The following is a 22,585-nucleotide window of genomic DNA, read 5'->3' on the forward strand; positions in this document are numbered from 1 at the left end:
CAATCACAGCCTATTATACTGAATGAAGCTGAATTGCTTAATTCACTACAGTGTACATAATATCTGCCAACATTTAAAATATTCTGAGTATTTTTCATTTATTTGTTCCCTGTGATGTTTTCCCGTGTCCTTACAGTAGTTTTAAAATATGTGTTTGTCTTGTCTTTTTGGTTCTTGAGGTTTGGGTTTTTTTAAATAACATCCTTACTGTTAATTGATAATAAAGTAGTAGCTTATTGACCCAAAGACCTCAAGGAAAATGCTAAATTCTTTCCCACGATTGGCAGGATTCAGTCTTTCCAATAACATGGGCAGAGTGACAGAAGAAGTAGAGAATATGGGAACACTACCCCAAAACCCATGCTGAGAAATTGTAATAGTCCACGGCAAAAGCTCAAAGGCCAGGAGGCCCCAGCCAAAGATTAAGTCATGCAGTCTGCATAAAGCAGAGTTTCTTGGGAGTTTGGAGGCCACTGTGTATGAGCCCACGTCTGGTACTGATGCCATCCGACTGAATCACTCACTGTGTGTCTGTCCGCCCACAGGTAGTGAGTGTGATGAAGAGGACGTAGACTATGAGGAGTCGGACAGCGATGAGTCGTGGACTACAGAGAGCGCCATCAGCTCAGAGTCCATCCTCAGCTCCATGTGCATGAACGGAGGGGACGAGAAGCCTTTTGCCTGCCCCGTCCCCGGCTGTAAAAAGAGATACAAGGTAGGTGTAGCTCAACCTTCCCCTCGAACCACTTATCATGATATTTATGGCTGAATACATCATTCACATAATTCAGGGGTGTGAAATATTCCTACCGTGCCCAGAGACACCGAATGAAAAACAGTGAAATTAGCGTAGCATACTTTTTCCATGCAGCCCAGCTCAGATGGATGTAAACTCACAATAGAGATCCTGCTGCTGAGAACGGAAAATAGGGTCTTAGTTGAACATTACAGCATGTCAACATTGATGCATACATCCAGTCCACTTGATGTGGAGTTTTACAGGATTTTCCATTCACATCTGGGGTGTGTGTGGTTGGTATACATTATGTGCAGCCAGAGAAAATTGCATTGCTGACGTGAATTCACCCATAAATTAGTCTTGGGCACTAGCAGGCAGCACGAGGCATGTGTTTAGAAAGAGAAGAAGATTCAAGATGTCTTTCAGGATGGTTTTAGAATGAGAAGATAAGACGTTTGTTTCCCCCCTCTCTCCACTTCTTTTGAGCTGTGAGTTCTTGAGAGATAGTTGATGGAAGCACACGAGACAGCTGGAAACCTGTTTGAAGTGTGGTGCTCTTTTGCTAAAAGTTGAAATACTATTAACACATTGACTGCCAGCCGTTTTTTTTTGCTGTAGGTAGCTTCTGCCAAGCCGTTTTTTGAGGATTCTGGCTCATTTTACAAGAGCCGAGGATTCTTTTCTGCTTGGAGTTTGTGAACATACAATATCTCAAAAGTACTAATAGAATGTGTACTTTCTCTGTCTAAAAGAGTTAGTTTGTAGAGTTAGTAGTTATAAGCATTAGCAATTGAATACAGCATGGTTTTAGCGTCAGAAAAAATATTCAGAGATAAACGGCTTTTTGTGAAATTCGATAGAACAGTCACTTTAACCATTCATTTTTGGCATCAGTAAGACCTAAACAATAGTTTTGAACAGTAATTTCCTCCATAACAGCAGGAAACTCCCCTCTGCTCAACTCCTCCCTCCGTGGGCGTTCTTCTTGGCTGCAGCGCCGTGTAACAAGCACTTTCCTACCTGTGCAAATTCACTTTCTCATACTCTCGACCTCTCAAATAAATTTCTGAATAGAAATTAAATTACTCTAAATTAGAGCGAAAAAGAAACAAAAAAGAATGGGTTGAAAATCCCATTCTAAAAGCCTTTTATGGCTGTTTCCAATTTGGTGCTATTTTGCAAGGCAAAATGGCCTGCTGCTTGTCACCAGCCTCACTGCCCCGCTGCCGCTGTGCCTGGCTGTGCCTGTCTGCGTGGCCGCTCCCCGAGGAAGCCCGGCTGGACTCGCCCGCCTCCCGGAGCCCTGGCCGAGAGCTCCGATGAAGCCCCTGCGACTCTGGTCATATTTACGCTGCGTGCCTCAAAGTGTGCTCCATCCGCAATCCACCATGCAAGTTTGCAATCCCGCACCGCCAGCAATCAACGCGAAAACGAAAGCGCCTCCGCCAATCCATTTTCATGAGAATGGAAATGGATCACACTGCTTTTTGCTTGCCTTCCTACTTCCTTGTCGCCACTTAGTGGGTCGGTGGAATGGGTTGTACACGTTGTACACGTCCAATACTTATATAAGATATGTAAAAGGGTTAGATGCACAACCCACCGTCAAAAAAAAAAAATCGATGCCAAGGACGTGTTTACACGTTGTTGGCAGTCAACAGCTGGATTCTGAAAACGTGTTTACACGTTGTTGGCAGTGAATGTGTTAAGTGGCACTGCTTGGTGCTCCGAGTGGTAAAAAGATGCTACGCTCTGTGTTGTTGGCACCGTGTAACAGTGCGTCCTTCTCATTGGAAATGAGGAAAAAAGAAGCCGGTGCTGTTAAGATTCACAACCTGGGGCGCATGGTGGTGCAGTGGTAAGCGCTGTCGCCTCACAGCTAGAAGGTCCTGGGTTTGATTCCCACATGGGACGCTGTGAGCGCTGAAGGAGTGCGTGCCCGTCCGCATGTCCTCGAGTGCCCACCGCCCGGGTGGGGTCGTCAAAAGGGCCTTTCTGTGTGGAGTTTGGATGTTCTCCCCATGCCCCCTGGGGGTTTCCTTCATATAGGAACCCCTCACCAAAACATGCAATATCCTGGTCGCTGATGTGGTGCCTCCTCTGGTCGTTAGGGGCGCCTGTTCAGAGGGAGGGGAACTCGTTGGAATAGCGTGATCCTCCCACGTGCTATGTCCTACCAGTGAAGCTTCCCCTGTCAAGTCAAGTCAAGTCAAGTCAAGTTTATTTGTATAGCACATTTCATACTCAGAGGCAATTCAAAGTGCTTCACATAAAATGGATGACAGGAAATAAAAGAAGAGAATAAAATGGGCATTTAAAAGCATCACAACAAAACTTTAAAAAAGAGTATAAAAAGTGCTACTGCCCATGTCTCGGAGGAAGCATGTAGCCAGTTCCGTCTCTCCCCAGATCGGCAGAGGGTGGAGCAGCACCCAGGATAAATAAATTTAAATTGGCACTAACGGGGGATAAAAATGGGGTAAAAAATCGTGGGGGGGGGGGGGGGGGGGGATATTCACAACCTAATAGTCAGCTTTTCTTCTCTGTGCTTCCTTACAGAATGTGAACGGGATCAAGTACCATGCCAAGAATGGCCACCGGACCCAGATAAGGGTGCGCAAACCCTTCAAGTGCCGATGTGGGAAGAGCTACAAAACCTCTCAGGGTCTCCGCCACCACACCATCAACTTCCACCCACTCGTGTCTACGACTGACATCATCCGCAAGATGCAGCAGTAGAGTACGGGGCACTGGATCAAGCAGCCACTTCCCAAACCATCTGAAAACCACCAATCACCAACCATCTGAAAACCACCAATCACCAGCAATGGCTGTTTCTCATTCCACCCCCTGTAGCCTCACCCTTCAATCCCCACGCAATCTCTCTTTCGCTCTCCCTACAATCAACGACTCTACCAACACTACTTTTTGATCGCATGCTTTAAACGTATTATGTTTCACCTTTTTTATTTGGAATGTTGCATCTTTATGTAGTTCATGGTTTTGTACTTTTGCACATTCATTTATCATTCATTTCTATTCTATTTGAATTGATTTGTTTGATATGTGGTGCTCATTGCTGATGAGGGCATGTTGTAGACTAGAGCAGTGGTTCTCAAATTTTTTCACATGAAGGTCCCCTAAACTGACAAAAATTAGACCACGGACCCCCTGATAGGATTTTGTCCCACGGACCCCCATACGATAATAACCTTGATGCTTTTAGATGTTTTATTACAGAAAGTGTATAAAACCCATGACCAAAATAGCCATTGTGTTACTTATGAATGGAATTATAGCTAAAATAAATTACCTCCCTTTTGGCTGGGGACCCCCTCAAGGACCCCTAGGAGTCCCTGGACCCCCATTTGAGAACCACTGGACTAGAGAATGGCTATGTCAAGGCAAGAGTAGCCTAGCATGTAGGAGATGCTGCTTTGTAGGCAGTGTGAAGGCACAAGAATGAATGGAAATATTGGATTCTTTTTTGATTTTTTGGAAGCATAACTACCATACCTCTGTCATCCCAGTGTCTCATATGAGCCTAAAAATGGGACCGAGGTAGAGGGGGGGAGAATCTGAATGTGTGTAATATTACATCAGATATCCAACCTCAATCTGAAAAGATTTGTATATAGGCTATATCCTACATTCTAAAAAATGTTAATGTTTATCATTATTTGTTGGACTTTGGTGTTACCGTTCTTTTCGTATCACTAAAGTGCAAGATCGACCTCAAGTATTCTAGACCCTCCTCTATTTTAAATGCAAACATTTTTGTGTTGGCGCCAAAAGATGATCTCAGGTGACGTTCGCAAGCATTTCAGCACCACACTTCTTCCCGTGTTCTGATGGTATTCAGAGTCTCTTATGCTGTTCCTTGGAATCATGGGACCTCTGGTCACTTTCCTAGCCGTTCTCCTTGCTATTTTGTGGTGAGGGATTTAAGCACTTTTTGTAACCAGTTGCCAACAAGTGTGTTTTGTTGCCAATCTCTTGTTTTTGGTGCATGTATAGTAGTTACCAAAACGGGGGAAGGCCTTGAGAGCAGAAGTTCTGCAAGTACGGTACTACAATGTTCTAAGGGAAGATCTACACAAAACCTCTAGTGTTTTCTCTTTGTTGTGAGATTTACGTGTCTAAATTCGTTGCCTTGAATTGTAGACCTCAGCATTCCAATCCAGTACAGCTTGTTGGCTTAATTTTGACAATGCAGGTCTATTTACATTCTACAAACATGGCTCAGTCCAGATGTTTCTTCAATCTTTAACTGACCCCTCGCCTGATGACCTCTGATTATCCTTGTCATGGAAAGAAAAAAAAGGGGGCCTACGACATGCATTTCCACTCATTACATCCTTACATTCCTCCTGTTTGGCTGAGTGAATGACATCTCTGGCTCCTAATTTGTGCCATAATTGAATATCAGGTAAGGATACCTAACCACCTCACCCCTGAAGAAGTGCAGGTTCCTACAGTACCATGCCACCGGGGTTGAGAGTGAGACATCAGTGGCCCATTAAATAACATCTTCACTGCATGGATGTTCATGTTTGTTAAGGAACTACAGTCCAATTGAGAATTGTGACAGTATTGTACTGCCAGTGTGGAGCAAAGTATTTGATATATTGTGTAGCGTGAATGTATTGTGTTAAGTGCATTAAATTATATTTTCATATGTTTCTGGAGGGAAATACTAGAAATATGTATGAGATAAAGTTCAAAACCAGAGGTTGTTTTGGAAACTAATGGTGATGTACTGTATTTCTTCCAAATAAAGCTGCTTCATGTAAACTTTTATTACATTTAGAATAAAAGTTCCTCTGATGTGTGCCTAATGGTTTGTGTCATTGTTTTGACTGCAGATAGTTTGCTAACAAGTTCGGGGTAGGAAACCAAAAAGCCTTGGCTTCTTTCTGCCCCTTTTTGAGCAGTGATTATAATTTCTCTACAGAGTTGTGTATTTGCGTTTGTTTTATTGAGATACTTGTCTTTTTTACTCTTGTTTTTTTATGTATTGTTTTAAGTTTTTTTTAACTGTTCAAAATAAAATTTCTAAATTCAAATCAATCAAAAATATGTTTCAAACAGACTTTATTAGTACATATTGATACATGGAAGTCAACGAATGAAACGCTTCTATGAATTAAATAACTTAATATTGTAAATGAGAATGAAAGAAGGAAATCTAACAGAAGCTTAGCATGCATTAATTAGCTGATACAATAACTCAAGTAAATAATGAGAAGGGGGGGAAATGAAGAAAACCTAAACATAAGAAAAATCTATCATACACAAATGATCAAGGCTTTCACATCGATGGCTTTAATTCTTCTAAAATAGATGATTTGATAATATATAATAATGTCTTGATGTAATCACAGGAAAGTATTTCTCCCTGACTGCATATAGTGCAACAAGGCTGTTTTCTAAAAAGAATGAACGCCTGACTTGTATGATGATGTTTAAGGGGGAAGCATTTGGTTGGATGGGTTCAAATGTAAGTTTGAACACTTGTTGCTTCTTTCCCTGATTTGTTTCGTCTAGTATTCTCACAGATCTATGAGTGTCGAGTCAAATAGAAGTCAGTACATACGTAGAACAGTCTCACCCCCCCTAAAATATTTTTCAAATCCAAAACGAAGCGAATTCTCTCACCTATAAAAACATCCTAATTTGCAAATAGATTCAGTAGCCCTGGGATTGACATAGAACTTGATTAAAATGTCACACCACTTTGAAGTATTCCTCTAAGTTGAAGTAAAGCAAAAGTCAATAACAGTCCTAAAGAGTAGAGCTTCACACCATTACATGCGGAAAAGAGTGTAGGAGTGATTAATTTCAGTGGTGACAGGAAGTAGGCGGACTTGGATGTGTTGACTCGCCACATCCGTCTTGTCTAGTCGAAGTTGAGCGGATGGCCGTCGAAGTGCGTGAGCACGTGATTCTCAAAGATCTTCTGGTCGCAGTCCAGCGGGAACTGCTCACTGCACATGGGGCAGATTTTCCAGTGGCTCTCCACGTGCTCCTCAAACTTGCTCTGGTCATAGTTGGGTGGGAAGATGACCTCACACAGCGGACATCGTTTCATGTCCATGCTGCACATGGGGGAGACAACGGGACATGAGAAGAGGTGGGGATAGGGAAAGCACATGGGGGAGACAACGGGACATCAGAAGAGGTGGGGATAGGGAAAGCACATGGGGGAGACAACGGGACATCAGAAGAGGGGGGGATAGGGAAAGCACATGGGGGAGACAACAGGACATCAGAAGAGGTGGGGATAGGGAAAGCACATGGGGGAGACAACAGGACATCAGAAGAGGTGGGGATAGGGAAAGCACATGGGGGAGACAACGGGACATCAGAAGAGGGGGGGATAGGGAAAGCACATGGGGGAGACAACAGGACATCAGAAGAGGTGGGGATAGGGAAAGCACATGGGGGAGACAACGGGACATGAGAAGAGGTGGGGATAGGGAAAGCACATGGGGGAGACAACGGGACATCAGAAGAGGGGGGGATAGGGAAAGCACATGGAGGAGACAACGGGACATGAGAAGAGGTGAGGATAGGGAAAGCACATGGGGGAGACAACAGGACATCAGAAGAGGTGGGGATAGGGAAAGCACATGGGGGAGACAACGGGACATGAGAAGAGGTGGGGATAGGGAAAGCACATGGGGGAGACAACGGGACATCAGAAGAGGTGGGGATAGGGAAAGCACATGGGGGAGACAACGGGACATGAGAAGAGGTGGGGATAGGGAAAGGCAGAGGGAGACAACGGGACATTAGAAGAGGTGGGGATAGGGAAAGGCAGAGGGAGACAACAGGACATCAGAAGAGGTGGGGATAGGGAAAGGCAGAGGGAGACAACGGGGACATCAGAAGAGGTGGGGATAGGGAAAGGCAGAGGGAGACAACGGGACATCAGAAGAGGTGGGGATAGGGAAAGGCAGAGGGAGACAACAGGACATCAGAAGAGGTGGGGATAGGGAAAGGCAGAGGGAGACAACGGGACATCAGAAGAGGTGGGGATAGGGAAAGGCAGAGGGAGACAACGGGACATCAGAAGAGGTGGGGATAGGGAAAGCACATGGGGGAGACCACGGGACATCAGAAGAGGTGGGGATAGGGAAAGCACATGGGGGAGACAACGGGACATCAGAAGAGGTGGGGATAGGGAAAGCACATGGGGGAGACAACGGGACATCAGAAGAGGTGGGGATAGGGAAAGCACATGGGGGAGACAACGGGACATCAGAAGAGGTGGGGATAGGGAAAGCACATGGGGGAGACAACAGGACATCAGAAGAGGTGGGGATAGGGAAAGCACATGGGGGAGACAACGGGACATCAGAAGAGGTGGGGATAGGGAAAGCACATGGGGGAGACAACGGGACATCAGAAGAGGTGGGGATAGGGAAAGGCAGAGGGAGAGAGAGCTCATGTTAATAAGTGATGATGTTGGCAGACCAGGAGCACAGGCTAATAAAGAGCATGTGTCTAAGGAGACGTGGGTGGCCTGCTGGGCTACTAATACCAACAAAAGGGGGGCTGTGCAGCAGAACAAACACTTTACACATGTTACAATGCACAGGTTTGCAAAACCGTAAGCTGCAACCAACTTAGAACCTGGACGGCATTTATGGGGGTTGGGGGCATGTGAGGGTGTGTTACCTGGGATCAAAGCAAAAGGCAGTTTGTCCGTCATTCACGTAGGGGCTGTGGGTTTCAGTTGCTGCAGTCTGTTCATTGGTATTGCCCTGAAAAAGGAAGGTAAAATGGCATTTACAACCAATCAAAAGCAATCTGCTGGCGCAAAGAGCTGCCGTTGATTTGAGGGCGAAAAAGCAGTCCATTCTCAAGTGTTGAACATGAACTGCTGACAGTGCATGGAGGAGGTGAGACTTACGTTGTTGTTGTTCTGCTGTTCCTCGGACTCTTCGTGGCCATCGGGCCGGCTGTGGTTGCGGGTGGGCTGGATACAGACTACGTTGCTGTCCCAGGAGGGTGGGCCCACAGGGGGCAGCCTGAGCAGCTGGTCATCGGAGAACTCCTCGTCTGCAGGGAGGACATTCACATTCACACACACAACTACTGTCAATGGAATTCCAACATCTGTCACCTTTTGATGGGGACTGGTGATTCACAGGCAATCTCAGAAAAGTGAAAAATAGAATTTGTAAATTGAAACAGACTATTTGTTACTGTCTGTCAGAAAGGGGAGCAACCTTTTGAGTCTGAGCTGGAGTATGGGTTTCCAAAATGCAGCTGGGTGGGGCTCTGAGAGACGAGCAGGGGGGTGGGGGCGTCCTGGGTGTAAGGGACGGGATACTGCAGGAATACAGGCACGCTGGACTGGATGCTCTCCAGGCTGCTTTTCTCACTAGCCACCTGAGCCTCCTTCCTGCTGCCACCCTTCTGCAGCTCCTGCGGGGCGCAACAACAGCATTTCAGGCATACATAATTTCTACAATAACGGAGCCCATTAGCGGAATTTTTTTTGTTCCTTTGATTGTGTAAATAACCAACCCAGTGAATGCATGCATGCACCTTGGCGTGCGTTCTGAAACTGTATCTCTCTATGCTTTCCAGTCTTCCAAATCCCAGGAAAACAAAACACATCGCTCTTACAATCACATAGCAACTCCTGAGCTGTGAATTCTTCGCTTTTTCTCTCGCTCGCACAAACAGTTTAATTAGCGATTTCATTAAAAAAGAAACTCCTCTCGTTTTCAAAGGGAACGGGAGGCTGTTTTATTGATGTTAGTTGCAGGCGCCAAATTAATTTACAGTCTAAGCCTCAAATTGGGTCATTCTGCTCCTCTTAGCTGTAACGGCATTACCTCGAAGCGGTATTCTAGGTCAGTGAGGACCTTGCTGTGGTCCAAAGTAATGGAATGGAAAATAAGAAGTCATTTACTTTGCTTCTCCAATTAGAGACATGTTAAAACCAGAGCAGATTGGGAGAGGGAAAATAGCAGGGGAATGGCAGTTTTCGGGGAATTTTTAGAGTGGAAGAAGTCTATAAAGGAGAAAATTAACGGTCACTAACCCCCTCCAGTTTTTCCTTCTCTTTCAGGAGAAGTGCTAGTGTGTCCTTAAGTTCTCTCAGCTCCCGGCCCTTCTCAGCCACCTGGCTCTGCAGTAAACAAAGGATACAAAAACATAGGAATGAAGTCACATTTTCAATTCAAAAATATGTGACAGCCATGTGCCGCTGTGTGAAAAATGCAGTTAAAACACTGAGATCCTGATGCGTGACATTCATTGATCATAGCCATAAAAGGCTTCCCTTTGCCAAGGACTGATTTATGTACAGTAGAGCTCAAAGCAGGACAACCTGTTTGAATTCCTGTGAGACACTGAGCAAATATCCGCCTGACCTGAGCCAACTGCAGCATTAGCCAGGCATCTAGAGAGGAGTCCTCAGAGCCAAGCGTGTCTTGTCTCCAGAGCCGAACATAAACAGCAGTAAAAGGTCCTCTCTGAGCAGGCCAGCTCATAAACAACACTGTTAGACAGGGACTGTGTTCAACTGGAGATAGCATCAAAGACTGCTTCCATGAGCTAGACCAGCCATACACAATGGTAAACTAGAACGACCGCACCGCGGATTTATGCCTCCGCCATTAGTTCATTCTTGAGTCCAAATCACCATTTGAGGCAAATTGGAAGAAATTCCATCAAGACATTCCTGAGATATCGCGTTAACAAGCTTGAAAATGGCATTCGCGAGGTCACAGTGATCTTGACCTTTGACCTTTGATAACCAAAATGGAATCAGTTCATCCTTGCGTCCAAGTCGATGTTTGAGCCAAATCAGAAGAAATTCCATCAAGCCGTTCTTGAGATATCGCGTTAACGAACTTGGGAATGGCGTGCGTGAGGTCACAGTGACCTTGAACTTTGACCACCAAAATGTAATCCGTTCATCCTTGAGGCCAAGTTAATGTTTGAGGCAAATTTGATGAAATTCCGTCAAGGCTTTCCTGAGATATGGTGTTAACAAGCTTGAAATGGCGTTGGAGAGGTCACAGTGACCTTGACCTTTGATCACCAAAATGTAATCCGTTCATCCTTGCGCCAAAGTCGACGTTTGAGCCAAATTGGAAGAAATTCCATCAAGTCGTTCTTGAGATATCGCTTTAACGAACTTGGGAATGGCATTCGTGAGGTCATAGTGACCTTGAACTTTGACCACCAAAATCTAATCAGTTCATCCTTGAGTCCAAGTTGATGTTTGAGGCAAATTTGATGAAACTCCGTCAAGGCATTCCTCAGATATCACGTTAACGAACATCAGACGGACGTACGGACAACCCGGATCCATAATGCCTCTGGCCTGGCTATCGCCGGCAGAGACATAAAAACACCACAGGCAACAAACAGGACATGGTTAGCTGCCGAGTCCCATGTGACTGTGCTCTGAACGCTCTCCAGCCTGCACCAACCTTGTAGCGGTCCTCCTCTGCTGCCAGCTGCAGCTTCACGTTCTCATTAGTCTTCAGTTGCTCCTTCAATTTCACCTCCATCTTTGCCAGCTCATCAGCAAACATGCAGCTACGCTCCTTTTCCTCCTAAAGAACGGTCAGATTATCAACCAACCCTGTCTTAGTAATGTCACCCTGTTTTCATCTGAGATCCGTCTACAGTACAATGGAGACAGAACCTTCATCCACAAGAGGGTTTGGCTATGTGAATATGTTGGGATACATGAAATGATATGAACAGGATGCAAAAAAAAGAAAAGAAAAATAGTTTCTTACCATCAGCAGCTGCTTGCATTTCTTGTACTTGTCGTTCCGGTCAGATGCATCTCTGCTGATACCTTTGAGTTTCTCCTGGATGAAGGCTTCCAGCATGGGGTCAGCAGAACCTGGGCTCCCTGTAAAGGCGAGGGGGGCAAGTCAGACGGTTTGGTGAGGCGAGGCAACCAGGGCAAACTAACCTGTTATTATCAATTTGTCTGTTTGTGTGATTAAATAACAGTTGAAATGACTCCTTTACAATATAAACCCTTTCTACTACTTAGTGTATAGACCTACTCAATTGTAGCGGACCTGTCAAGGAGCGGATTTCCAAGCCGAACTGGGAAACACAAGGCAACCACCTAAGAATTCCATTTACACTGCTGGAAAACCTACACTAGCACTACCAGTGTGTTAATTTAAAAACTGTTATCAGTACCTATTAGTCCCTGACAGCAGTAATATGATACACCAGTTGTTAAATTAAGTTTCTGTGACATTACCAAATTTGGCAATTACATCCTATTTTACCTTCATCCTTTTGCTCAATCAAATTTAAGTAGAGAGAATTATTTCACCCAAGTTAACTCTTCTACCGCTTCTCATTTAATAGTTGGATAGGTGGAGAGGTCAATTGAGAGGATAATCGTAGTTTTTGGATAGTTCAACTTTAAACTGGTATTTAAAGAGGATTTTATATTATATACTGAAGCTGAAATTACTAAGGATTATTGCCACATAATACTAGCAAGCTAAACAGCTACTAATGTAACTAGCCCAGCAGGGTTGCCTAACATGAATAACACTTATCTGCACCGTCACATGCATTAAATTGAACAACAAGTATTTTTTGAGTTTGTGCACAGCGGTCACTGCTGTAGTGCATCCCCCAATTTGCATTTATTAAAAAGAAGAAGAAAAAAGGCTCTCTTTATAGTATTTTTATACTTTGAACACTACTGGTTTTGGAATTCTCATAAGTACACTCGGGTTTGGTCTTGCCACAGCAGGTTAAAAATAAAACAACCTACAAATACAATCAAATGATATTGACTAATCACTGCAGCCCTAAAGGCAATTCATCACAGCATAAATGACAATTGGACATACTTAGATATGCAGGTACCTGGCACAGATGTGTCTGGACTCATACTTAGATATACAGGTACCTGGCACAGATACTTAGGGTGTATTCACACCTCTAGGTCGTTTGCTTTGTTCCGATTCAGGGGCTTAATTGATACAATTGTTGCAATTGTGCCTTGGTTCGTTTGTGTTCACACAGCCACAAATCAAACGGTCCAAATAGTATCGCAAAGCCTCCTGGATTGGCCAGGAGACACTCCGGTAGGCTTATAGCCTCCCGGGATGGAAAAAATTATTCCCAGAGATTTTATACGATTATAAGAATGCGTTTTGTTAAACCTACATTGTAGGCTATGTTGGGCGTGCGCCGTGCGAGGAGAGAGAAAGAAAGAGGGAGGGATCAGGAGAGCGAGGGAGAAAGTTATTTATGTATTTATTTATTCATTTATTTATCTATTTAGGCTATCGAAAATTTGGAGATAGAAGATCAAAGACCTCGCAACTTCTGCTATTATCACGGACACCTCAGAGAATTACACATATGAAAAAACCTGTCCTGTCAGGAATAAAATATTAATAAATAATTTAATAATAGCCTACGGACATTTCGAGGAAGACATGCAATCAGTGTGATTGTCTGATTGAACCAGACAATCTTATCACAGGCTGGCTCTGATTACCACGACTTGTTTTCATTTATTTAATGGAGACCAGAGGTAAGTTGCCGTTGGTCGAGTTCAAACTGCTGATGTGATGATGCAAAAATCCCCCAAAGTTTATCCATGCAAACGCTAGTTTCAGAAGTCGCCAAAACAGGATCTGAAGAATGAAGATGTTGTTTTTAAAAGATAGAAATGCTCGTTCTTCAGGCCATCACGCACAGCGCAGCTGACTATGGCAGCTGGTCTATCCAAAAATGCACACTGCTTTCCTGCAGTTGTGTCGGATCACGTTCTCACCAGAAACAAACCGCAACAGAGTTCGTTTGGAAGCGGACCGAGACCACCCTTTCTTGGTGATCTCGGTCCGCTTGTTTTGTCCCGCATCCGAGTGCGATTGCTGTGTTCACACTCCCCCAAACGAACCGCACCGAGGGGGAAAACGCTCTGTTTCGGAACAACTGCTCCAAATGAGATAGGTGTGAATACACCCTAAGATATACAGGTACCTGGCACAGATGTAGATAAACAGGTACCTGGCACAGATGTGTCTGGACTCACTGATACAGGGACTGTTATAGCCTCTGCTGCTGAGCTTCTCTTCTGCTCCTACAGACCAGAGAAAATTTAAATTAACTGAGTATTTAATAACCTAATCTAACTTTATTTATTTTACATTATCTAACCAGGCAAGTCAATCGAAAACAAATCCTTATTTACAATGACAGGAATTGGGGGAAAGGGGACGGCCACACATGGAGACAGCAAACAGTATAACAGAAAACATCATAAGACAAAACAATATTAACAAACAAGGACCAAAGACAACAGTAAAAGCAATTAAAACATGTCACAAAGCACACAGAACCACTGATACTTTACTGAGAATCAGTTGTGTGCCTATAAATGTGGGTGATATAAGCTGATACTGTACAGCCTTGAAACCTGAGAGATAGATAATTTCAGAAAGTTTTGCAACTTAATTCGTAATTCGTAACTCCTTAAAATGAGGAGTGGCCAAGGGAGGTTTTAACTTCGGGGACATTCAACATGACTTGACAGTCAGACCTGTTAGGGGAAGCTGATCTGGTTTGTAACACATTTGTCAGACAGGGGGTATCAATCCAAGGAAGGTTTTACTTGGTGTGCGTTTTGGGGAGGTTATGGGGTGTTGACAGGTATCTGGTGAAACATACCCCCTGCTGTTCGGAGAGCTTCATCACTTGTTTTTGCAGTCGCTGACATTCCTTGTACTTCTCCTTGTAGTGTTCGGCAGCCATGTGCAGGCGCAGCTTCAGGTCCTCCACCTCTCTCTGCAGCTCAGCTAAAATGGCTGGGTCTGCAGCAGCTTCTTCCTCAGCCGTGGCCTGCTGACAAAAAAGCATTATGAGCACAACAGTTAAGACACCAAACACAATAATGGGCCACCTGCAAAACCCTATCCACCTTATTTTTGGCGGCCATTTTGCCTTACGTTAACTATGGGTTCTATTTCCGGTGTAACCAATTTAGATAACCCCCCAGCCCCCGAAAAAAAACCGTCTATGAGGATTTTACCCTTTTAGAGCAGAGCCATTCTGCTCTACAGCCGTGTCGTTCGGGTGCTGGGATAACGTAATGCATTGTGGGTAGTCGGCTACTAACTGTGGCTAATTTAACGGCTAGCTAGCTATGTTACATGGCAGTAAAACGCCACCAAATTGATTTAACTTTTAACCATTTCGAGTAACACACATTTCGAGTTTCCATACGGACCTCCAGCGTTGGTTAGTTGTTTATAACGTGACTATATTTATAACTTTTATAACGGACTCCAGCTTCCGGTTTATAATTCGGGTCTGCAGCCAGAGTATAACAAAGGAAATGGCAAGCGGCAACAATGAGTCACGTTAAACCGGACCTTGTACCCACGATTCTTTTTTACAGTGGGGCATTCAAAAATAAGGTGGATACTCTTGAATAATAGTCAGTTACTGCATGGGCATGGACCAAGTTACAGAAACTCATCTATGTAGGGCGTTAATTCTGACATGATTTTGGTTCAAGTGTCTCATAGAAGGTGAAAGCCAATATACGTGTGTGTAATGTTGCACAGAGTTAAAGAAACACATTCGGAAAACAATGCAGATTTATTTTAAACGTGATCTCACACATATCCGAAAACTGTAAACCGTTTTGCAGACATTAATTTTGTTATTGAGAGTTGATTTGAGTTAAGTGTGGACCAGTGATGTCATCAGAAGGCACCGAATCATTGTGTACAGTCTTATGATGACATCACTGGTCCATACTTAATTCAAGTAAACTCTCAACAACTGCCAAACTAAATGAATATCAAAACTGTTTACAGTTTTCGGATATGTGTGAGATCGTGTGCAAAATAAATCTGCATTGTTTTTCGGTGAAGTGTCCCTTTAATTCGGTCAATAAAGCCTGATTGGCTGATTGATTCTTGTCCTTACAGCTTCCTGCTTGGCCTCGGCCTCGATCTGCTCCACCAGGTGCTCCAGGCGGAGGCACTGGGCCTGAGCCTCAGCCTTGGCCTCGCGCAGGGCGTCGGCCTCCAGCCTCATGCGGTACAGGTCGGACATGCTGCGGTCACGGGCGCTGGACGCGTCCCTCAGCTCTGCCGCCAACATGGACGACTGCTGCTGGGTGGCCTGGAGCTGCTCTTCCTTCTGCCGCAACTGCTCCTTCAGGGCTTTCATATCTCCCTGCCGGAGACACGTGTGAAGAAAGGGGAAGATGAAGGGACAGATAGGGGATTTTGTGCTATGGTGCCAAGAACTCTTGAAATGGTTGGCTTATTTGGACTGAGTTCTCCATTTCAGCAAGGCCTGCAAATTATTATTATTATTATTAAGGTTAAAAGCAGGATATGTAAGCACTGATCAAAAGGGCTTTAAAAAATAAATTGTACCAAGGGGGACACTTTTGCCAGGATCTCTCTGTGCTGTTTCTCCTTCTCAGTGAGGCAGGCCTGCAGGCGTCCCACCTCCTCTTTAAACTGGGCAATTGTGTTTTCTTTGTTCACATCCACAGACTTCAGCATCTGCAGCTCCGCACTCAGCTTAGTATTCTCCAGCTCCCGGTTCTTCAGGTGAATCTGGTGTCCAAACACACAACAAACACATGCGCACACACACACACACACACACACACACACACACACACACACACACACACACACACACACACACACACACACACACACACACACACACACACACACACACACACACACGCACAGTTATAAAACATAGGCTCATAGGGTTTTGCCTCATTTATACAGCACCAATCACGATCATGTACCAGCAGCATATGACTATTAAAATAAATGTTGCATAATTACAAAACAGAGATTGAGATAAGCCATAAAGTTTCCCTCTTGCTACAGCCCCACTGTGGCGCAAGTTAAATTAGGTATGGATTTTTGGCTCCATTTCCGTGGCGACAGCATGTGCCACTCCTAGTTCCTGAGCAGTGCCCACTGCCGACCACAACAGAGACACACAAACACCACACAGACCAGCAGAGGACAGAATAAGTCATGCCCTGTTTAGACTGAATATTTGGGCAAAAGTATGCACAATTATCACAGCAGCAAAGAGTGATAAACAGAAACAGAGAGAATTACCTTTTTTTTCTTTTTGACCTCTGATTGTTTGGAATCTAAAAGGCATATTTAACGGATTGTGAGGCCGTCATTAAACATACCTGCCGTGTCCACAGAGCCACTATGTAAATCCCCATGTACAGAATTAGCACCACTGATTCCAATCCAGATCGATGATGTGCGAGAAAGCATCTAGCTGCTAGCTCGCTGCTAGCTACCTGGATCTTGCCATCCCTATTTTGTTATTTATTTTCATCCAACAACATGCAGGACACACTTGAATGTAATGTGATTTATATTCATGATGGCATTTGTGCAAAGGCATAAAGCCAATGTACAGAATGTACAGAGGTCCACAGGACGTTACCTTGTAGAGTTCCTTCTCATCTTTCTCATTCTTCAGATGAGATTCAAGGGCCTCCTTCTCCGCTGTAACTTTCTTCACTCTATCTTTCAGACTGAGAAACAGGTGAGCACAGCGGTTAGTCATATTACATCAGCTCTCACAGTGGCTACGTTTACATGCCTATTGGCCATACTCCATAATCAGGTTAAGCGTGAACCTTTCATACCCTGGGATTGAGCATCCCTATTGAATAAGCCCATTTACACAATATTTCTGTCCATCTGTGGTTTCCCATCCACAGCGAAAAAAGTATGAAATTGAGCAGCGGCAGCCAGCCACTGCCTCCCTATTTGATTGAGAAATGGTACTTACTTTAACACATGGGGAAATAATGGTGATCCCAAGAGTATGTCATCTTCATGACACTCCTGACCTGATATTACAGGCAATTGTACTTCTAAGTTTACTTCTAAAATGTACGCTTAATCTTCTGTGAGGCAGAGTTTGCACAAATGATGACAACCCAATGAAAGGGGTAAGGCATTAACATGCCACTGTAACCCCTTTAAAATGTGGGTAAGAAGGGCATCTTAACACATTGAGTGCCAGCGACGCCATATGGCGTCAAGAGAAATTTACCGTAGGCTGCCAGCGACGCCAAATGGCGTCAATAACTCCAAATTCATATTTTGACGGGGGAATGTCGATCTAAGCCTCTTACATCGCCTCTTACAATATGGGAGCTATTGAATGTGTCTAACCTATTTTACAGAACCCTTAGGTGGCGACAGTGCCCTCCCGATTAGACAAAGGCCAGGAGAAAAGAGAAGAAGTCATGAGGAAACGGAAATCGCCATTGATATGCTTGAAGCATAACGTCGTTAGCTGTGCCTGTGAACAGCAGTCATCTGCTGCCACAATTGAGCCCCATCCGTGTCCGCTGCGATAGTCCATCCATATGATTTAGTTGCCGACACGGCGACACCAGCGTCTTTATGAAAAGTTACATTATTCTCAGCTGGGAGCCGAGGACACGCTGTAAAAAAGCGGGGGGTGCAGGCAGCGGACTTTTCAGTGCAGATCAAACAGAGCAAACCGCAGCAGAGCAGAGACACTCGACTCCTCCCACCACGGAGGAGGAGGAGGAGGGGGGTGGGGCACGCAGGGCACTAACAGCATACAACCATTGACAGTACACACACACCCATGCAGCAGCAGGCTCGATGTTTGTTCAACTCAAAGCAGAATTCATTCAGTCGCCTTTCTAACATAAAGATGTGATTATCTCAGAAACTAATTTCAGCATGCTCTTTTCGGTCGAAAACACTCTTTTTCAGAGGGGTGTATTTCCAAAATGGAACGGTTTATAAACACAGTTAGCTAGCAGCTAGAGGGTGTAGTTTGGTCGAAAGAAAATAGTTCCAACATTAAAATGCTCACAAGGTCTGTGGATTATCTTGAGTAACGGGGTCGTGATTTCTGGAAAGAGATATTGCTGTTGAGTTTTTCAAATGCATTTTTATATGCTTTGAGCATCACAAGCCAAGTGCCATCCAGTTCCATTGTATTGGAGAGAAGGCAGAAATCTCAATGCCCAATATCTCCAAAACTCAGGCAACTAACACAAAACAATCTAGATAGATAAATAGCACTACAGGTGAGAGGGAAAATATGTATTTTGGATTTTAGGGTGAGCTGACCGTTTAAGCAAGTTTCTCATGATATGAGTGTGAGTTTATTGGGTTATTCTGACCGAGTTATGATGGTTATACACAGTGAACCAAAGCCATGTTATTTGAGTAACTGGGTTAAAAACATAATCTGTGAATGTAAATGTAACCTGACTCAGTTAATCTACCACAGGTTTGCCACTCTTTTGTCATGATAGATTTCAGGCACTCTTCAAGGACAAATTAAGATGTTCAGTCTCGCAAGTCCTCTAATGCAAATTTGTTTCCAGTCATGCTTATAGAGACAGTCGGCATGTGTGGGAACGCCCACAAAATGCTATACGGCTGGCGCGCGAGTGGGGTAAAACCACCCATATATCTCAATGGGCTGACTCACCAAAGGACAGTGCTGTGGCTCTACACTACAGGGTTGGGGATTCTAGAGCAGGACACAAGACGTCTGTTCAGATGTGCATTTACTGCGGGGGTTAAATCCTCGATCGTGTCTGCCTGGGCTGGGCTAGCAGCTAAATTCTAACTTTGCTGAATGGATAGAACGGGGGATTTACCCTACCCTGACCACGCCCCCAGCCAGGCTGAACCAGCTAACCCAGCGTCTGACGAGACATCGCCTCAACCCATACATCGGAATGAATCATTAACACGTAACATAAACTCAAAGAAATCTTGACCAGAAATGACACAGCATGAAGTGATGCTGTATATAGGAAGAAGTGCATCAAGCTTGGTCCAGCAATGTTGAGATGACAGAGTGCATGAGGGTCAAACTAGGCTAAATTCAAGCAATTTTAAGGACCTCTTTATAAATTCAAGCACTTTTAAGTACTTGATTTTAATTTTTTACTTTTTAAATTCAAGCACTTTCCAGTCCCGTGGCAACGCTGCTACCGCCAACACCTCCATCCTGAACTCACCTGTCTAACTCGGTTTCTTTCTGCAGGCCTTTCTGGGTGACTCCAATCAGGTCCTCCTCGAGCTGCAAGACCCTGGCCGTGGCCTCCTCCAGCCTCCTCTTGACCTCCTCCCTCTCCTCTTGCAGGGCCTGGGAGGAACTCTGCACATCCTGGAAGAAAGGTAGCAGACCGCTGGGAGTCAGTGGGGCAAGACACCGGAAAGAACAGTTCAAAAAGGATGCTGTGCACACTTCTTTCTGGTAAAGTGCATCAATTCAACTTCAGCACAAATATATATTATATAATATACTCTATATTATATAATATATATTTGTACTGAAGTATATTTGTCCACAAAATAATCCATGCTTTACTGCAATGCACTTTTGACAACAGTGTATTGTGTAGGTCAGGACCAATATAAGGACTTCCTGGATTTAACAACTGTCAGTAATACTAGTTTGTTTACTTGTAAAACATTTTTTGTGGAAAACACACCTAAACAAAATAAAATAGCTTATGCTTGTTGAGATGCAATTCTGAATGCAAATGAACAACAAGTTGCAATCCAAAGTTTTCAGACTTTTAGTTTGGACTTTTAGGTTAGTGTTGTGGCAGCAAAGAAAAAAAGGGTAATGGATTTTTTTTTTACAGTATGTTTATAGGCAGAATTTTGGAATCTTTTTATTCACACCACATAAAAAAATCATATAAAAGTATAGCCATAAAATTAACAGCCGCAAAATCTGTAATCATGTTTTCATCTCAAAACTGTTTGAAAAACCAGCACATTTACAGCACGTGACAGCTGTATGAATTATCCTTGACACTGGTTTTAAGATACACATAATGTTATGCTATAAAAAATGAAATAACTTAACGATAATAGAGACATTCATGTCTGTCAAGAGAGATTTATTCTTTTTTTAGTTTGGATAGCTCTGTGAATAGATATTATACTGTAGGCTCACGCTAGGGGGTGCTAAGAGACTACAAGGCCAAAAGTGAACCTGGCCTCAGAAGAACTACAAGAACTAGACAAGAGCCTCTCGTCTGTGAACTATTTTGTGTGTACAAACTAAATCACACAAATTGGCAAATATAATTTATCTGTGCTATGACACTATACAAAAGGAAAAGAAACTAAAGCATATAATTTCATTCACCAAATGTATGCGTCTCAGAACAAACGTGGCCATCTAAAACATGTGTGTTGACTTTTTGCTTGACATTTACAAGGCTAAAACCTTGTTTAATGTTCCCTTTTCCTCCCCTTCCTCGACTCTATCCTCAGCTTACTTGGTTTTCTCTCCTCAGTTGGGTGCAGGTCTCCTTCTCCTGCTCACACTCCTTCTGTAGGCTTTCCTTCTCTGCCTCCAGTTGCTCCTTCTCCTGTTGGAGCAGGGCCATGTTTTTGACCAGCTCCTCTTTCTCTCTCTGGGCTTCTTCCATCTTTTGCTACACAGACAAGAGAAATTGTTTGAGCGGTTACCGCTTAGCACTTAATATTTACTTCACCACGTCCAAATAACAATGTTTTACAACTGTGTCATTATGTCCGTGTCAACCCAATATGAGCTCAACCAGAGACTTGAGAAGATTTGAGAACATGGACGTCTTTGGCAGCGCTGAGGCACACTGTACCTCCAGGTAGCTAGCCTTGGTGGTGACCACCAGGATGTCAGAGTTGCATTCATCCTCGATAGTCAGCAGCTCATCCTCTGTAGGGCTGTTGGCACGAAACTGGAAGGGCGTGCTGGCCCCCCGGATCTCCCCTTTGTGTGTCACATAGCAGAACTGGTAGAACTCGCTGTCGTCATTGGGCACATAATATCCTGCGGGAGAATGAGTCTGATTGGTCTGGCTGTGCAGCAGAGGAGCACATCCACAATCCTACTAACCTCAGCAGAACCTTAGATCTGAGCTACTTTTTTAACTTCTAACGTATCCCAAAGTTATTACATTATCTGAAATAAGTGCAGAAAGCTGGGGCACCTATTATATATTTGTGATGTGGGTTTGAATCTAACAAGCATTGTCCCATGTCTCTCTCTCTCTCTCTCTCGCCCTTTCCTGTCACTTCAGTCTGTGCAATGTAATAAAGCAGGCACGCCATAAAATAATAAAGAAACTGACATGGCACTGTTAACACCCGACCAAAGATCTCTTGGTACAGCTTCTCGTTTGGGTATTAAAGTTTTAACAGTCCTCATACATGTGGTTATGAAAAGGTGTCAAAGTTATATAAAAATATATATATTGTATGATCTTACCCTGAAACACCACAGCTCTGTTGACCGCGGTGCCTTCCGTGTAGTTCTCAGGGAGAGGAGACCACAAAAATGTGTAGTAGTCCCTCGCTGTGCTCCAACCTACCTGTAAGACAGTTTGAGGGATCCAGTCAACCCAAGACTCTTACCACATCAATGTAGGATAATAACAATGAAGGATTATCTAACAGGGAGACCCTTAAATCCAGAGACTGCCTCCTCCAAATATCTTAGACAAATGGTTTATTATGGTAATTTAGGGGTTTTCAACCTAAGCTGGCACGGCAGGGTAAGTCCAACCCTTCACTTGACATTATTTCTGAGCAGAAAAAAAATGATAATTTCAGCGCGAAGTACTCCAACTCCTGGTCACCATGTTCATGTGGCCAGGCCCTTGTCATGAACAAGCCCAACTGTGGAAACACAGCTACAACTCACTTCAAACAGGAAGAGGAAAATAGGTGAAAATTTTATACATAGGCGACTTCAAAATGAAAACCAAAATGTAATTACATGTATTTTATGTGT

General features: G+C 44.0%; 2 protein-coding genes across 4 annotated transcripts in view; one reads left to right on the forward strand and one right to left on the reverse strand.

The window, feature by feature from the left end:
• Nucleotides 1-3,797, forward strand: part of jazf1b (JAZF zinc finger 1b) — a 38,555-nt gene extending 34,758 nt beyond the window's left edge. Inside the window, exons 4-5 of the mRNA XM_083641211.1 lie at nucleotides 546-715; nucleotides 3,299-3,797. Of these exons, the coding sequence (XP_083497337.1) occupies nucleotides 546-715; nucleotides 3,299-3,478 (350 nt within the window). The 3' untranslated portion in view covers nucleotides 3,479-3,797. The remainder of the gene's footprint in view (nucleotides 1-545; nucleotides 716-3,298) is intronic.
• A 2,027-nt stretch (nucleotides 3,798-5,824) lies between these two features.
• Nucleotides 5,825-22,585, reverse strand: part of tax1bp1b (Tax1 (human T-cell leukemia virus type I) binding protein 1b) — a 41,513-nt gene continuing 24,752 nt past the window's right edge. The window contains exons 3-18 of one of the 3 annotated variants that reach the window (XM_083636133.1): nucleotides 22,061-22,163; nucleotides 21,432-21,622; nucleotides 21,087-21,245; nucleotides 19,809-19,957; nucleotides 17,225-17,315; nucleotides 16,162-16,347; nucleotides 15,704-15,955; nucleotides 14,438-14,608; nucleotides 13,778-13,850; nucleotides 11,515-11,633; nucleotides 11,200-11,325; nucleotides 9,801-9,887; nucleotides 8,977-9,175; nucleotides 8,658-8,806; nucleotides 8,423-8,508; nucleotides 5,825-6,837 (exon numbers count right to left, since the gene is read on the reverse strand). In XM_083636133.1, the coding sequence (XP_083492259.1) occupies nucleotides 6,639-6,837; nucleotides 8,423-8,508; nucleotides 8,658-8,806; nucleotides 8,977-9,175; nucleotides 9,801-9,887; nucleotides 11,200-11,325; nucleotides 11,515-11,633; nucleotides 13,778-13,850; nucleotides 14,438-14,608; nucleotides 15,704-15,955; nucleotides 16,162-16,347; nucleotides 17,225-17,315; nucleotides 19,809-19,957; nucleotides 21,087-21,245; nucleotides 21,432-21,622; nucleotides 22,061-22,163 (2,340 nt within the window). In that variant the 3' untranslated portion in view covers nucleotides 5,825-6,638. Of the gene's footprint in view, nucleotides 6,838-8,422; nucleotides 8,509-8,657; nucleotides 8,807-8,976; nucleotides 9,176-9,800; nucleotides 9,888-11,199; nucleotides 11,326-11,514; nucleotides 11,634-13,777; nucleotides 13,851-14,437; nucleotides 14,612-15,703; nucleotides 15,956-16,161; nucleotides 16,348-17,224; nucleotides 17,316-19,808; nucleotides 19,958-21,086; nucleotides 21,246-21,431; nucleotides 21,623-22,060; nucleotides 22,164-22,585 lie in introns of all 3 variants that reach the window. The other 2 variants (XM_083636132.1, XM_083636134.1) reach the window with 2 other exon arrangements.

This window comes from Poromitra crassiceps (assembly GCF_964638095.1).
Source record: "Poromitra crassiceps genome assembly, chromosome: 1".
Lineage (NCBI taxonomy): Eukaryota > Metazoa > Chordata > Actinopteri > Beryciformes > Melamphaidae > Poromitra > Poromitra crassiceps.